The sequence below is a fragment of the Erinaceus europaeus genome, chromosome 14, assembly GCF_950295315.1.
Source record: "Erinaceus europaeus chromosome 14, mEriEur2.1, whole genome shotgun sequence".
Lineage (NCBI taxonomy): Eukaryota > Metazoa > Chordata > Mammalia > Eulipotyphla > Erinaceidae > Erinaceus > Erinaceus europaeus.
In genome coordinates this window covers 75,093,426-75,111,684 of record NC_080175.1, presented here as the reverse complement: position 1 = coordinate 75,111,684, position 18,259 = coordinate 75,093,426, and the positions used below count along the sequence as shown (strand labels likewise).

Genomic DNA, 18,259 nt, shown 5'->3' with positions numbered 1-18,259 from the left:
CATACCCTGGGGTGGTGTGGTGAATGGTCACCAGAAGGCTGGTGACTGGTATCCTCAGTAGAAGTGAAGGGAAAAGCTTCTTTCTATAGGGTTGCAGGCACTGAGAACTCCTTCCTACAAAAGCAACCCATGATGGCAGGCAACTCTAAGTGTGGAACATCCTCTATGGAAGTTTGACACCCTGCATGATGATTGACTCTTAAAGAGTCTTGTTTGCATTTAATGAGACATCAACTCTTTGTTAATCAGTCTCTATACTCCTGTCAATCCTGTCAAGCCTTTGCAATCACACATAACAGGAGTGAAGATGTATTTCTAAAAGAGATCAAATTCTAAAGGCTCTAGTTACATTGTTCATTCTGAACAAATGCAAAGCTGCTTACCTTGTGGGTATGTTTTTAAAAATAAAATTGTAGGGGCCAGGCAGTGGTGTGCACCCAGTTAAGTGCACACAGTACTAAGCTAAATGCAAGGACCTGGGTTAGAGTCCCCAGCTCCCCACCTGTAGGGGGGACACTTCACAAGCGAAGCAGGTCTGCAGGTGTCTGTCATTCTCTCCCCCTCTTTATATCCCCTGCTTTCTCAATTTCTCTCTGTCCTATCCATTAAAGTGGGGGAAAATGGCTACTAGGAGCTGTGGATTCGTAGTACCAGCACAGAACCCTAATGATAACTCTGGAGGCAAAATAATAATAATAATAATATAAACCTCTTCAGATTTTAAACTAAAAACAACAAAAGGTAAAACTCTACAATTCTAATTAAGAGACCTAACTAGATTATAAGAATCCAAGATAAATTGTTGGAAAAACTGCCATACTGTTTGTTTACTGTGTGATAGTCATAACTAGACTATTGTTTATTGTTGTAACTAGAACTACTGATAGTAAAGCACCCACACACAAGAAGGACATTGCTATTTCCAATTATATCCTCTTCATGGAAATAGTAATTTTTAATGAGCAAAAACATACAAACAACTTTGTATTTTTTTCATTTTCAAATTTGTATTTTTTTCCATTTTCACTTTTTTAAAGGTTAGAGTACCTTTATGTCTATTTTAAATAAAGGTAAGGCAGAAAATTTCTAAATCTCAATAACTGTAATAGAGAAAATTCTATGATATATATTCTATACTGAAATTTAAATTTTCTTAAAACATATTTGAGATAAATTCAACATTTGTTGTAGATAGAGGGCAAGAAGATGAGCCTAGCTTTTTTGTACTGTTGAAAAAAATTCTCCAGGCCAGGAGGATAGAAATGTGATAGAAATGCATATGTCACAGAATGTATGTGTGCTGTATTTAGAGTCAATTGTGGTCTCTGATGAACTCATGAGGGCAGAAAGCCAGGAATTGGATATTTATTTTATTTCATTATTTATTATTGGATAGTGGCAAAGAGAAATTGAGAGAGGAAAGGAGGATAAAGAGGGAGAGAAACAGAGACACACCTGCAGCCATGCTTCACTGCTCTTGATGCTTTTCCTCTGCAGGTGGAGACCAGGGCCTTGAACTCGGGTCCTGGCACAATGTGGCGTGTGCACTGGACCAAGTGCACCACAACCTGGCCTCAGGAATTGGATTTTTAAAACACAGTATTCTTCTATGGCCTTGAGGGTAGCATTTGGGAAAAGCAGTGTTAAGAAATTTTTTTTAAAAAAAATTAAGTGTAAGAATTTTTTAATTGTGTTTCTAAGTAAAATATCACAAGGTTTCAATTACCCAGACCCTTCAGCGCATTTGATTGTTCTAATTCATCAAAAAATGTTTATCATATCAAGATTGACTAGAGAGAGAATATACCTTTAGTAGCAAGAAAAAAAAGGTATTAATGTTTCCTTTTACATTCCTAGGTAAAATATACTGCACTGAGGGCTGGGAGGTGGTTCACCTGGTAAAGGGCACATGTTACCATGCTCAGGGACTGGGGTTCAAGTTCTCAGTCCTCAATAGAAGGGGGAAAGCCTCACAAGCAGTGAAGCAGTGCTGCAGGTGTCTCGGTGTCTCTCTCTCCTTCACCAGCCCCTTTCCCTTTCAATTTTACTCTGTCGTATCAACTTAAAGTTAAAAAATTAAGTAATATATAATATATGTTTACTGAACTGAATTTCTTTCTTTGAAGACTAGGGATATTACAAATGCCAGGAATATTACTCAATGCATCTTTCCCTAATCAATGAACCTGGATTGACTATACACAAACTATGCAACGTAACTTGGCATCTTTAAAATCTTTCAAGTGAACATGTTTGCATGTAGTTGCATATTTTTCCTGTAAGCATAACATTTTCTCAGAAAAAAAAATAGTTGAACATTCTGGTAATTAAGCTTTTGTTATACTGGACCTGGATAGATAATAGTTGACTAGCAGGAAGTAATGTGCTATTGTGAATACGAGAAGAGAGTCATTGTAAAATTCCAGGCAAACAAATTTTAGTAAATGTTACCCCCTATAAGCTCTCTTAAATTCAGTGTTTGTAGCAAAGGTTTAAGTGGAGAATCTAAGACTCATCTTTCTGGGAACTTACGAAAAGTAGCATGAAGTTTTTAGCATATGTTGATAGAGGAACATCTGGGATCTTAAAGTTGAATTCATTCATTCTGTATGCATAACATCTACCTAGAATTAACATCAATATCAGTCTGTTTAATGAAATATCAGTATCATGTAGTTACTTCTTCTTTCCTTGGGCCATAAGGACCACGATGCATTATTTAGTAGGTTGAAATGAGTTCAGGCCAAATCTCTTTTAAATGTTAATTTAATCTTTTTTTATATATTTCTAAGAGTTGAGAGGAAGAAAATGTATAGAATACTAAAGGATCTATTTTTAGGAGATTAAGAGAAATTTATAGGCAATTTAAAATTTATATTATCAGATCCATCTTCAGACTGGTTATAATGACTTTGGACTTATTTCTAGTAAAGGAGATATAGGAAATCTATTTAAAGCCAAGTGGAAATGACCAATCACCTTCATAAACTGACTGGTCTGCCAGACTGTCCTTGCCCTTCAGACTTATGAGCAGGATATGAATGTGGTATTTATTGATCAGCAGGTCTGTGAACTAATTTTTTTTTTCAGAATTGCCAGAATATTGACTCTTTCCTTAGACTTGAGACTTCCTTAAAAATGTTGAAGGTCACCTTTATTATTTTGATTGCATAACTTGGTTGAATACATTTCTTCACCTGGCTCTATATTTGTCAATCTTAGAGCACATAAAATAGTTGAATACATTAGCAATCTTATGGTACCTTAGAGTTTTGTAAGTGCTATTCAAATGGGTTGGCTCCAAACTTGCCTCAGATTTCTATTGTTAGAGGTCATCCATTAACTTTTTCATTAGAGTGTGGCATCAAATTACTCTTTCTAAATAATAAATAGTTCCTTCAGATTCTAGAGGTTCACATATACATACAGAAAATATGTATTTTCACTCTTCAACTTAGAATAAAACTAAGGTCTCTGCCTAAAGTCACTCAATAATGGAAAGTGTTATTTCTAGGTTGCTAACTCAATACCTTATGTTCTATCAATACTAACCACTACCACCCCAACTAATTTCGGTATTCACATCTATCTAAAGCAATATTGTCACACATGACTGGACATGGGACTTCCTTGGCAACTTGGAGTTGATAGGCAAAATGAAATATACTTGAGATAAGGCAGACACTATTTCTTATCCCTTACCCTTTGTTAGCTGAAGAAGAAATTTAAAAAAAAAACCATGAAATATACAATAGAAAGAGTAGAACATGACGATGGACACAATCCAGACACTGACTACAACATCACCTGAATCCTGACCAGCTGGGAAGTTCTAGTTGACTGTTCTCCTTGCCCACCCTTTCTCATTGCTAGGAATCAGTACACACCAAGGAGAGAATTGGTTTGAGTACTTAAATGGTAGATTTAGGGGGAGCAGGTGGTGGCATAACTAGCTGAGTACACAGATTCCAGCACACAAGGACCCAGGTTCAGACTCTTGGTCCCCACTTGCAGAGGAGAAGCTTCACAAGTGATGAAAAAGTGCTGCAGGTATCTCTTTCCTTCTCTATCTCCCCTTTACCTTTCGATTTCTCTCTGTTTCTATCCAAAATAAATAAATAAAATATTAAAAATAGAAAATGGGGGCCAGGCAGTAGTGCATCAGGTTAAACACACATAGTGTGAAGCACAAGGACCAATGCAAGGACCCCAGTTCAAGCTCCCAGCTCCCCACCTAGAGGGAGGTTGCTTCGCAAGTGGTGAAGCAGGTCTGCAGGTGTCTGTCTTTCTCTTCCCCTCTCTATCTTCCCCTCCTCTCTCCATTTCTCCCTGTCCCATCCAACAATAACAGCAGCAATAACAACAATGGAAAAAAGATGGTTGCCAGGAGCAGTAGACTCATAGTGCAGGTACTGAGCCCCAGTGATAACCCTGAAAGCAACATTAATTAATTAACTAATTAAATTTAAAATGGTAGTTTTAGGAACAGAGTTCATACATCTATTGATATTTATAATGATGCCTTACTTTTTAAATTAATCAGCACAGTGGCTATCTGAAAAAAGTAAAATGAACTGGTATATCACCTGCATAACAACTGAAATATGAGTTTCAAATTACAAGTATAAAAAGAGAGACACTAACTTTACTTACACTATTCAGATACTCTAGCAGTCTTGATTCATTTAAAGCCTTTTATATCCTGAGTGACATCTTCACAGAATCTGAGATTCTTTCCCCACCATACACATATATTCAGATATATATATACATATATATATTAACAAATAAATTTCTACATAAACTTTTGTTTGAGACTAACTTCCATGAGGCAATTAGATCCTGAAGTAGAAATTAGTTTTTACATAGGAAAATTTTCTCAATAATTTCCAAACTGTAGTATTGAGTTCTTGTCACTAAAATTTCCGTTCAGTTTGACAGTGCGCTGCACCTCATGGCTCTGGCCAACCCCTGGAAACATGATCTTCATTTGAATTTATGTTGGACAACTGTCCCTGACAAGTAGGTCGTGGTTCCTGACTATGTCATAGGGTCTGTTTTGACCACCTGTGCTCAGAATACTTCATTTTTCAACATCTATTTATTTGTTTCTATTATTACTTTGGATAGAGACAAAAAGAAATTGAGAGGGAAAGGGTTAGCAGGGGTTATCTCTTCTGAAATCACTCTCCTTGGGTTATGGGTGAATGACTATCTTTTCCCCATGTCTTCACAACATCTTCTTTTGATGACCTAATTTCTTCTTCTTGTAAGACACATCAGTCCTATTGGATTGGACCGAACCTACAGTAACCTCACTTTACCCTATCTTCAAGTACAATCAAGTCTGAGGTAATGGGGATTAGGTCTTCAATTTTTTATTTATAGGGAACAAAACTCAGTATTTAACATCTAATAACCCCAACTCATGGGACAGTTGCTTCTCATTATCTAACAGGTGGCTAGATTCATCACCCCAGTCTTGTTTCTGGTCTTAATTTTTGTGCCGTGTTAGTTTCGTTTGATTTAGATCATCCCAGCTGAGGATGCCTGATGATCTCGCATTTGTTAGCTGCAGACACTCAGACTTCCTTCCTCTTCATTTGCTCTTGGATAAGACTATTCTCTGCCTCTTAAACAGTTATTGAGATTTATGTTTTTTTCACATCTACTTTTTCCGTTTCCCCCTATTAAACCTTCTTTTCACCATAGTTTCTGAACTCGGTTTTTTTTTTCTTTATATTGGGAGAATTAATGGCTTATAGGAAGTACAGTTTATAATCAACTTTCTGCAAAACACTCTGATCCCCAACCTAGGACTTCCTCCACCATCCTGCACCAGGACGTAAATGCCTCCCTCCCCCGAAGTCCTTTATTTTGGTGCAATACACCAAACCCTGTCAGACTTCTACTTTGTATTTCTCCTTTCTCTGAACTCAAGTTCTTTACAGTATTGCTATAATAATGTAAACCTGGGAACAAGCCAAATTTCCATTAACTGTTAAGAAGATAGATTGTGGTATATTCAGATAGTCAAATATTACACAGCGCGGAGGCTTACAAACATAATATTGTATCTTTTTCTACCTATTTCATAAAGACAGTTAAGTGAAAATCCATGCTAACAGCCCAAAGTAATAAGATCATAATATCAATTAATATTTATTGAGTACTCAAGATGCACCAGGTACTTCATGAATACAGTCTTCAGATTTCAGACTTAAGAAGTAGATAGTATTTCTATCCTACTTCCAGAAGGCAGAGCAGTCAGAGATATAGTGATGCAGAGAAGGTAGAGCTGGCATTGAAACTCCTGTCTCCTGACAAAAGTGCCAGTGTTAGAACCAACATGCCACATGGCCATCATCCCTTCTCCTCTTTCTTCCACCGACTATGGAGGCTACACTGACTCCACTCCCTGTGACCAGACCTAGTTACTCACTGACAGGAGCCTAAAGTTCCAAGGTTTCTCCATGAGTTCCCTAACTCCCCTGTGTAAAATGAAGCTGTGCTTTCCCCTTTAAGAAATAGGGAAGAGCTAAGGAAGAACCAGTTCATCTTATGATGACCCTTAGAGGTCTTTAAGAAAAATTAATATGCTAATATAATTCAGAACTTTAGGAATTTTCAGAGGCAGCAAGATAACTCACCTGGGAGGATACCTGCTTTGCCATATGTGAGGACCTAGTTCAAGCCCCCAGTATGTTACATGGGAACACTAGGACACTGGAGGAAGGCCTGGTGCTACAGTCTCTCTCTCCCTCTCTCTCTCTCTCTCTCTCTCTCTCTCTCTCTCTCTCTATATATATATATATATATATATATATATATATATATATATATGTGTGTGTGTGTGTGTGTGTGTGTGTGTGTGTGTGTGTGTATGTATATATATACATATATATCTTTTCTTCACTCAGTCTCTGTTTGAAAAAGTTGACTTGCATCCCAGTGATGATAGAAAGGATGATAGAGATAAAGGAGGAAGGATGGGAGGAAGGGAGGGAAAAGAATGGAAAAGGAATTCCCCAAATCTCAGCTTCTCTCTTGAAGCTATTTCAGGGAAGTCAGGCAGATGGGAGTACCTTAGCTGCAGACCTTCTTAGCTAGGAGCTTGTGAAGTTGGCCTACTTTTTTGTAACTTGTTTTCCTGAGTTATATCAACAGAACTAGGGCATTTGGTGACTAGGGAACAAGATGGAAAATACAAAAGAATACACTTGTATTGGCCAGGAAATTCAGAAAATCATAAGAAGTCTAACTCCATAGCTACAATCCTGATTCATAAATTAACAGAATTTTCCTGAAACAATCTTAAGAGAGTGGATTCCAATTTATAAGTTAATAATCCTCTTGAATGAAAAAGGATATAATGTAATTTTACCTTATGACATCAGGATAAATTTGCTCTCTTAAATTCAATTATTTGATAATAGCATACTTACCACATATTCTTTCAACCCTTTTAAATTAAAAAGGAGTCATTTGATCTCTGCTCTAAAATAATGATTTCCAGTATTTAAAGTTTGGTAGGGTAGGACATTCTTGTGGTTTATTTTTTCACTTGGTATGTATATACTGTACTTACTGGGAGCAAGAAGTTGAGGGATAGAAATCTAATTACTGACTAGTAAAAGAGTCAAACTTTTTCCTGGGGTTGAGTGCGTATTTACCTACAAGAATTCTTTACATTACACGACATTGGGAAACTTTCCAAGCACGAAAAATGTGGAAAAGACAGAAATGATAAAGAATTCCAAGTTCTGTACATGGCTTCTCCCAGCAACTATCAACACTATGAGGTCAACCAACCTTCAACTCTCTTAAGATCAGAACAAAATGGCAGACAACCTTCACTGTTGTAAGATCTCCTATGCTCCACGTGCATGGCTGCTTATGTACTCTTGGAAACCAGACCTCAAAACCTTCTAATTTCTCTCTAAGTTATCACCTCCTTCTATGTTCCAAATACCATTGATTCAGCAGCAGCATTCATGGAACCAGTCCTGAGGGTCATAAATGATTCTTCTAATACCTTACTTTCTGGTGAGTGTTGGGACTTCCATCCATTTGACTAGATAGGATACACACCATCTGCAGTACTTGTATTTGTATGGGCGGGGGGGGGGGGGTATACTTTCTGAAGACAAAACAGTCACAAAGTAATCTTTAGGACTTAGTGTTTTTAGTTATTTCTCTTTTTTCTTTAAAAAATAAGAAGGAAGGAAGGGAAGAAGAAAGAAAGAAAGAGAAAGAAAGGAAGAAAGGAAGGAAGGAAGGAAGGAAGGAAGGAAGGAAGGAAGGAAGGAAGGAAGGAAGGAAGGAAGGGAAATTCGTGGGGCTGGATGGTATTGCTGGGGCTGGATGGTGGTGCACCCAGCTAAATGTACAAGAACCAGAGTTCGAACCCCTGCTCCACACCTTCAGGGGATGCTTTATGAATGGTGAAGCAGTCTGCAGGTGTCTCTCTTTCTCTATCTCCCCCTCCCTCTCATTTCTCTCTGTCCTATCAAGGATAATAGAAAGGGGGGGACCTCCCTCGCCAAAGTGCTTCTTTTGCAGACCATCTGAGATATTTAACAAGAAATTGAAAATAGCAATAATAATCCTTTTATTTGGATTATATATCGATAGTTTGGTTACAACATTTCACACAATCATGAAAACCCTCTCAAAATATAAATAAAAAATTTGTGATGTATTAATGCATAAAAGAAAACCTAGCACCTTATTCAACGTTTGCTTAATTATTGAATATGTGTTATGTGTCATTGTCAATATAGAGCTAAACAATTTTTTTTTAAAGGCTGATGGAAGAAACAATATTTAATTCAGACCACTCTTGGTAGCAAAGTTCTTTACAGGTACATAATAGAAAAGGTTCAACACTAAGATGATAGTGTTGAAAGCCACACTAAACAGAGTAAGTCTGATAGTAAAACTTTACTAATTCAGAATGCAGTACAGATAATAGAAATGAGTGTTACCTTGACCATGTGTCAAGAAAGATTGCCAAGAAAACAAGGTAAAATGAGCTTTGAAGACACCGTTAGGAGTGAGATGGGGAATGTTTAACTTTCTCAGAAGAACAAGCAAGTGGTAAATTATGAACAAATAATGGATCTCGATAATTAAAAAGAAGCCTTATCTATCCTTCAGAGGAAGTTTTAAGCATCTTACTTGGCAACACTTTATTAGTTTTAATTAGTTTTTATTTAGATGTTTGGAATGATTTCATTTCTGTGTCTAATGAAGACTTTTTTTTTTCTTTTTACTGAGGGGGGTTAGTGCTGTGCCCTGGAGTCACAACACGTGCTACAGTTTCATTATGCACCAGGCCCCCAAAGTTTTCTTCCTCCACTCCCCCCCTTCTTCCCCAGAGTCCTTTGTGTTTCATTCAAAACCACTTTCTGTCAAAGACAAGTATTATTTGATTTTTTTATCTTAAATATCATGTCATATTTATCCATTACTTGCATCCATTAAGTGTCTTACTGTGCCAAATAATGCAAAATAGTTCAAGAGAAATAAGAGAAATAATCACAAATTTTGCTCACATGATGGCAGTTTTACTGATGATACTTGGCCAAAGAATATTTAGAAAATAAGGAAGAAGGAGTCGGGCGGTAGCACAGTGGGTTAAGCGCAGGTAGCAGAAAGCGCAAGGACCAGCGTAAGGATCCCGGTTCAAGCCCCCGGCTCCCCACCTGCAGGGGAGTCGCTTCACAGGCGGTGAGGCAGGTCTGCAGATGTCTTATCTTTCTCTTCCCCTCTCTGTCTTCCCCTCCTCTCTCCATTTCTCTCTGTCCTATCCAACAACAACTACATTAATAACAACAATAATAATAACTACAACAATAAAAGAAGGGCAACAAAAAGGAATAAATAAATATCAACAAAAAATTTAAAAAAAGAAAAGAAGGAAGTATACCACAGTCCCCCTAAAATAAAGGATTATAACAAGACCCTCAATCTGCATAAACAGCTCAGGAATTTGGGGTTCTTAGCATTTCAGTTCTTCAGTTGACACAGTATATAATTTAAAGGGGGGAAGGCAGCAATGAGTATCTCTCACCACTGAAGACAGATTTTTTAAAGATGTATTTATCATTATTTTATAAGACAGATAAAAATGAGGTGAGGGGAGAGAGAGAGAGAGAGAGAGAGAGAGAGAGAGAAACCTGCAGGCCTGCTTCACCACTTGTAAAGCTGCCCCCCTGCAAGTAGGGGCTTGAACCCAGGTCTTCACACATAGTAAATGTGTGCATTTAAACAAGTGCACCACTGCCCAGCCTTCAATACAGATCTTTTTAATGAAATGGAAGCATAGGTTGACTCCACATCCTCAGAGGTACCCCTGGATGGCTAGGACCAGAGCATGAGGCCTGTGATCTGGTGGAGAGGTTGTATGTCAAGAGCCACAATCGATTTTGCAAGTCAAAGATTCCTCCCTCTGGCTTAAATGCTTCAGGTTTTCTGAGAATGCTTTAAGAACTACCAGATGAAAGCTATTGAGTGGGTACCCCCATAAGATCTGTGAATACTGTTAGGAGAGATCTCCTGAGTCCTACCTAAGAAGATCGATTGCCGCTTCTTCCATACTTCCCCTCAGATAATGAGCTACTCTGGGAAAAGCACCAAAGAAGCAGGGAAGTGACAATGACCCAAGGTGGACATAGTACCCAGAGTATTCTGAAGGTTCTCTAAAGAGGATTTGATGTTAATGTCTCTTAAAGCCAGCAGGTGATTTTGATTTTAAGAAGAGAAGAAGAAGAAGAAGAAGAAGAAGAAGAAGAAGAAGAAGAAGAAGAAGAAGAAGAAGAAGAAGAAGAGGAAGAGGAAGAGGAAGAGGAAGAGGAAGAGGAAGAGGAAGAGGAAGAGGAAGAAGAAGAGTATTAATTATAATATGAATGTATAACACTAAATCCAGACTGGATTATCTTTGTCTTTACGCTAACATGGGCATAAAATACCTTTGAATAATGGAGCACAAGATCCATGAGGACAGTAATGACACCCTGTACTTTCATTCAAGTTGAGAAAAGATGCACCTATAAACTAGAACTCAGAGTTGAGATCCCAGTAATAATTATCCATGACTTCCTCCCACCACCACATTCGCTGTCTGAAAGGGTACAACAAAAAAGTGTCAGTGCACACATAACACCAACTAAGAGCACGGCAGCTAACTGTTCAGATTGTAATTAATGTCATTCCTCATTCTACTCAGAAGACTTCCTATGACAGGTGATAGTTTGAAGATGAGTATACTGTCAGTTGGAAAAACAATGGTGGAGGGGAAATATAGACAGTGAGAGAGAAAGTACTTGTTTAAAAAAAGCAGTTACAGAAGCCAGACCTTCCACCTTCTGTACCTTGTAATGATCCTGGGTCCATACTCCCAGAGGGATAAAGAATAGGAAAGCTTCCACTGGAGGGGATGGGATGGGGAACTCTGGTGGTGGGAATTGTGTGGAATTGTACCCCTCTTAATCTATGGTCTTGTCAATCATTATTAAATTAGTTTTTAAAATGCCCTATGTCATTACTTAAGTAGGCCCTGGGTGGGAGAGAGAGCATAATGGTTATACAAAGAAACTCTCATGCCTGAGCCTCCAAACTCCCAGGTTCAGTCTCCTCACTACTATAAGCCAGAGCTGAGCAGTGCTCTGAAAAAAATTAAATTAAATAGGCACCTATGAATCACTGGATCACTCGTGATTCATTATGACTTAAGAATTTCTAGTAAAGAAAAATTGTCCATGGCTCCAAATTATTTACATTTAGTGACCACTGTACTTCCTTCAGGATGCTTAGAAACAAGGATAGGCCAGTATAACCTGAACTCATTTCATTTGTACCACCTTTAAGATTTGCAAAACATTCCACTGGGGATTGGATAATGAAATAACTATAACCGAAATAGCACCAGCATGGTCTAAACTCTTATTTTCTGTTGGAAGAAAGCTGTAGAAGCACACTTAATTAGGTTTAAAGACGTCAGTATCATAGACAGGGATAGCCAGCTTTCCGAGTTTGCTAGGAAGCAGTACTCTGACCTTTTCTGAGTTTGCTAGGAAGCAGTACTCTGACCTTTTCCTGTGTTTGGAGTTTGAAGAGATCATGCCACCTGGCATGATATTTCCCTTCCCAAGTAAAAAAGTTATCCAGGCTCTGCACCTGAAAGACAAGAACAGCCATCAAAAATGTTGTGCTGGCACCAAGCCCCATCAATAACCCTGGTAGAAACAAGCAAACAAACAAACAAAAAGGTTCACAAGGAGTAGTGGGGGTGGGGGGACTTTAACTACAAATTCCATAGTAACAGTAATAGAATCTGCAACTAGAAAATTGTTAATAGGGTGGAAGAGATAGCGTAATGGTTAAGTAAACAGACTCTCATGCCTGAGGCTGCAAAATCCCAGGTTCAATCCCCTGCACCACCATCAGCCAGAGCTGAGCAGTGCTCTGGTGTTTCTCTCTCTGTGTGTTTCTCTCTGCATCTCTCTCAAAAATAAAATAAATAAAATATGAAAAAGAAAGAAAATTGCTAATAGAGAGACCATGTAACTATAGAATTATAAAGTACTTTAAGTAACCCATGCACCTTATAGATTTCAGGGACAAGGGCCAGGTAGTGACACACTGACTCAAGTGCACATCTCACCAGGCACAAGGACCCAGGTTCGAGCCCTGCTCTTCACCTGCAAGGAAAGGGGACACTTAATGAGCAATGAAGCAAGTCTGCAGGTGTCTGTCTGTCTTTCTTTCTTTCTTTCTTTCTTTCTTTCTTTCTTTCTTTCTACCTTCCCTCCCCTCTCAACTTCTCTCTGTCCTGTCAAATAAAATAGAGAAAAAGAAAAGGAAAAGGAAAAAAGAAAAGACTGCTGAGAGCTATGGATTAACAGTGCCAGCGCCAAACCCCAGGGATAAACCTGGTAGCAAAAAAAAAAAAAAAAAATTCAGGGACATCCTAGTAAAGATCGTACTTATTAACATTGAGATGACATGCAATGAGAATTAGAGATGTTAATGCTTATAAGTTTATAGGATCTACAGAATCAAAAGATTGTGCATCCAGTAGTGCATTAAGTTTGCTTTCATGGGAGTAGAAGCAGCAAAAAACATATTGTCAGAAATATGCTGGTAAGGGAAGTTATGCATGGCTGGCTCTTATTGACCATTTTCACCAAAGAAGATACTTCTCCAAAATGTTTGCTTAGACTCACACTGTATGATTATCTGAGAAGCAGCTGCTGCCCTAACTTTGAGTGATAACATCAACACCTTGCATTACTGGCCACCAGGGAGGGCAGCTAGTGTGGCTGGTTGAGGGGACTGGAGCACTTCCAGGCTCAGGAGAAGGAAGAGGCGGGAATGAGACCAGACACAGACAGCATAGGAGGTGGGTCTGTGTTCCTGTCCTGCCTCATCACATCCTAGCTTTGAGCGCTTAGCCAAATCACACTGCTGAGTTCAGTTTAGTAAAGACAGTGATATCTCTGTCCACAAATTAAACCCACAGACATTCATGAAGCACATAAACCCCTCACAGAGCACCCAGCACATGGGAGTTTCTACAAATAGTTTCCGTCCCTTTTCCACGATACAGGCATGGAGCCAGCACTTCCTCATCTGACTTCTGGTAGTTTCCCAGTCAGCTATCCAGCTTCTGAGACCTTAATACTTTGTACTCTGTTTCTTGAATTCTGTTTTTATTTTTGAAAAAAGAATTGAACTATAATTGGGTTTTCTTAATAATATCACTTTATATTCCCTGTAGTTCATCCATTTCTGCCTGGTCATTTAATAGAAGTTAACTTTTTAATTTTTTTATGAGTGGTTTAATAATGATTAACAAGATTTAAGATAATAGGGATATGGTTCCACAGTTTCCACTACTAGAGTTGTGTGTCCCATCCCCTCCATTGGAAGCTTCCTTATTTATCCCTCTCTGGAAATATGTACCAAAATTCTTTATGGGGTACAGAAGGTGGAAAGTCTAGCTTCTGCAATTGCCTCTCCACTGGAGAATAATTATTCTCAAGAATTACTATTTGGTAGAAAAGCTTCCATTTTTAATATTTCACTGGTAAGAAGCAAACTGATATACTAAAGAGGAAAAAGAAAAAAGGTCAGAGAATTTTTCACAGCAAAGCACCACGGAAAATCAAAATGTTCTCATTTGTTGATGCTGTTTTACATAAAGACAAAAAAAATCTCAAGAAGTTAAACAGAGAAATTGGTGGGATAGTTGTAGAGATGATAGTTAACCTCCCATGTTGCAACCTTAGGAGACCCGCTGTGGCTTGCAGTGGAGGGATTGGTGATTCAGAACTCTGGAAGTAGGAATGGTATGGAATTATACCCCTGTTGACATAATTTTGTAAATTAATCTTAAATCACTAATAAAAAATTCTAAAAAAGAAAAATGGGTGGGAACTGATTTTGAAGCATTATTTGGAAATAGGATGAATAATTATTGAAAAGAGTCAGAATGTAATTATCAACTTGTAAATTTTTCACTAGTCTGTTGTTGCTAAGAATGACTTGGAAACAGGTTGAATGTGGCCTGAATGCACTTATGTGCCTGATTCTATACGCAGTGTATATTATATTTTGTTGTCTTTCTAATGTTTCAAATAATAGATTAATATTGATCCTTCAGTTTGGTTCTATGGAGAAAACTGAACTTGAAGTCTGAATAATTATGAGTGTGTAGATCTTACAAATGTTGTAATATGGGAGTCAGGCGTTAGCACAGCGGGTTAAGCGCAGGGACCGGCGTAAGCATCCCGGTTCGAGCCCCTGGCCCCCCACCTGCAGGGGGGGTCGCTTCACAAGTGGTGAAGCAGGTCTGCAGGTGTCTATCTTTCTCTCCCCCTCTCTGTCTTCCCCTCCTCTCTCCATTTCTCTCTGTCCTATCCAACAATGACGACATCAATAAACAACAATAATAACTACAACAATAAAACAACAAGGGCAACAAAAGGGAATAAATAAATATTGAAAAAAACAAATGTTGTATTATGCTGAATTCCAGAAAAGAAAAGAAGGAAGGAAGGAAGGAAGGAAGGAAGGAAGGAAGGAAGGAAGGAAGGAAGGAAGCAAGGGGAAGGAAGGAAGGAAGAGGAAGGAAGGACCTGCATGGTTATATTACTGTCAGAACCACTGATAAGCACAGTTGCATAGTTTCGTGAGTTGCCAAATCATTTATCAGCCACTTTCTGAATTCTAAAGACATTGTCCCACAAGATAAATGGAGGAGTCAGAAATAACACAGTTTGCTTTAAAGATACCAGGTGGAGGTGGCACTCCAATCAGGGGGAAATCTTGCTTTGATATATGAATGTGTTCACTTGATGTGGCAGTGGCTTTAGACACCGCTCTCTGAAGCCACGGACATGTCATGGTGGCAGCCCTTCCCCTTCTGCTGGTAGCCTGTCCCATGCTTACAAAACAGAGAGGTACATGGGGTGGGGGGGAGATAACTCAAAAGTCAAAGGGCTATAAAAGAACAAAGTTGCTAGGAAGCACTAACACGGGTGTCATAACTCTTTTCAGGTAGTAGGTGTAACCTTGAAGAAAAAGTGGCACTGTCTTCAAAAAAGTGACCTGACCTTGGCTTTGGTGGGTTTTCTGCAAGAAATCAAAAGCACCGCATGTGTTTATTATACATCCTTTCTAGCTGACCACTGCTTTTTTTTTTTCTAGAGTTCAGCATGAAAGGACTAATTTTTTGTTTCGTTTTGTTTTTGTTTTAGTGAAATGGCATGTCCGTTGCTAATTCTAGCTCCTCTAGTTGCACATGTGAAAAAACTCAATGTAGTTTCTGGATTGGTAGCATTTCAAATAAATGGTATACAGTATTAAAAGATTGACTTAAAATTTTTTTGAGATGCTTATCAATTGACATTTTTTTCTTAGCCCAAGAAACAAGTCTGAATTTTTTTATTAGATCTTGTAACATTAGATCTTTACTTTAAAATATATTATGAAGAATTTAAATATAAGCATGCCACTTTGTTTATTGCTATATTTGTAGAACTTCTAAGAGCATGGAAAGAATTCTTCATGGATGATTTTGCTCTTTTGCAAAAAAAAAATATATATATATATATATAATAAGCTGGAAATATATTTCTTGAATCATATTTAGTCATTAAATGAGCATAGCTTAAAAGGTATACTAAGCTTCTACCATGCAATGCTATATCCACATAAGTTTTAATATTTTGAAAAACTTAAATAGTTTAACAGAGTAATAAAAATATTTCCCCATGATTAAACATTATATGTATCTCTATATTAAGAGGTATATATGACTACATTTAAGAAAAATGTGGGATCATCAGTCATCCCCATTGCTTACACAGTAAGTCACTACTTTCTTTTATTCTTCCTCTATGTCAGTTATACTTAGGGTTGTGGCCATATAAACTTTGCAGAATGTACATGAAAATTACGACTGTTGTATCTCTTGAAAAAAAGTCTAGCATTTGATACTCTGTCAAGTGATAAATAACACATTATTATTCATTATTAAGTCAAGACCAAAGAATCAAACTTTCATCATTGTAAAGAGAACCATACATTCTAAAATCTAGTGACTGTACTGAAGGCTTTCCTTTATCTCCATAAATCAAAGCTACCATTCATTGCATTTTAGCAAGACACCACCTGGAAAAACAAATATTTACCTTCTTATAATAAACTTTCTAAGTACTTAAAGTCCTACATAAGTCCAAAATAGTCATGTAGTTCTATCATTTTTGTTGTAAAGAAATAATCAAGCTTTATTACTCTCTGGAATGAATACTGACTCTACCTCTTAATTCCCTTTTAAACAATTGCCCCCTCTGTCCATTTTTGTTTCTTTTCTGTGATTCAGTTTCTATATGCTACACTTGTGTTCAAATAGGTATACAACACAGATGTTCATATGTATGCTCAGTATATTGTTATTTTCTCCAGAGAGGTTCTGCCCAGAGTCCTGAGAAAATGGAAGGGGTTTTTTTGTGTGTGTGTTTGTTTGTTTGGTTGGTTGGTTTTTTAAAGTGTTTGAGGGTTATTCAATTTTTACATAGTATGCAATGCTTTTGATGAGGTTGGGTAGGTGACTTTTTTCCCACTATACCATATCTTTTAATTATCTAGTAAACTGAAAAGGCAGAAAGCCAAGATAGCCCTTTACAACCCGTAACCCTGCTAGTATGAGCTTGAAAATTTAAAGAACTATATATATATATATATATATATATATATATATATATATTTCATTGTTTTCAGCTATTAACTATCCATCTAGATTTCTGGAGTTCTCCAAGGAAACTAGGTTTATTTTTTCATTCTTTGACCTCAGATATTGAGCATTGCATTATTTTTTTTTTCAGCAAGGTCATACTGTCTACATACACACAGAGCTAAGTGAATTCCTCCAGTGCTAGGTCACTGAGAAATTTTCTGATAGCTTTACTCTTTTTTATGCCCAATCCACTCAAAAAAATGACAAGAGAGCCCTCTCTGGGAGTCAGACTCTGATCCTAATTTCTAATACAAGATCCTGTCATTCAGACCACTTAGGGATTACACAATTACACAGCAATCATGTATAAATGAGTACAAATGGAAGCTCACTTTGCTTTTACACCAGTACTATAATAAATATGTTCCTTTAATGTATATTGCCTTAAATATATATATTATACATATAAAATACTATGTTAAAATTAAATATAATATGTCAGCTGTAAAGGTGTAAAAAGTAGCTAACTAAAAGTTCACAAATAATCTTTTTTCAGATTCTGTGTGTTTTCTCCTCAGCCAAAAGCCTCAAGACTCACTTGCAGCAGCCTACCTCTTCATTTATATTGGATTGCTCTTTTAAACATTAGAATATCTTGTAATAAATAATAAGTTAAAGATTTCTCCTGACACAAGTCATTGTTGATTTCACTGTTATAGGGAAAAGGCTCTAGGGCGGCAGATAAGGCTGTTGCCATGGTGATGAAGGAGATACCGAGGGAGGAGTCTGCTGAAGAAAAGCCCCTCCTAACTATGACATCACAGGTGGGCAGACCCATAGGGTTTCTGTAGGAAGCTGACATATGTTAATGTATCAGGCATTGTGATTAACTAGCAAAAAGAAAAAAACCTTAACTCGAACCAATTATTTTATGCAGCTCAGTTTCAATGAAACAATTATCTAATATAAAATTTAAAACTAAATTGCTAAAAAAAATTCCATCATTTAGTTATT

General features: G+C 37.4%; 1 protein-coding gene across 6 annotated transcripts in view; it reads left to right on the top strand.

The window, feature by feature from the left end:
• Positions 1–18,259, top strand: part of PEX5L (peroxisomal biogenesis factor 5 like) — a 208,635-nt gene that overhangs the window by 77,052 nt on the left and 113,324 nt on the right. For 4 of the 6 annotated variants that reach the window (XM_060172018.1, XM_060172015.1, XM_060172017.1 and 1 more), the window contains exon 4: positions 17,965–18,069. The exons of 1 other annotated variant lie outside the window; for it this stretch is intronic. In XM_060172018.1, the coding sequence (XP_060028001.1) occupies positions 17,965–18,069 (105 nt within the window). Of the gene's footprint in view, positions 1–15,179; positions 15,631–17,964; positions 18,070–18,259 lie in introns of those variants that run through there. One more of the 6 variants, XM_060172021.1, reaches the window with a different exon arrangement.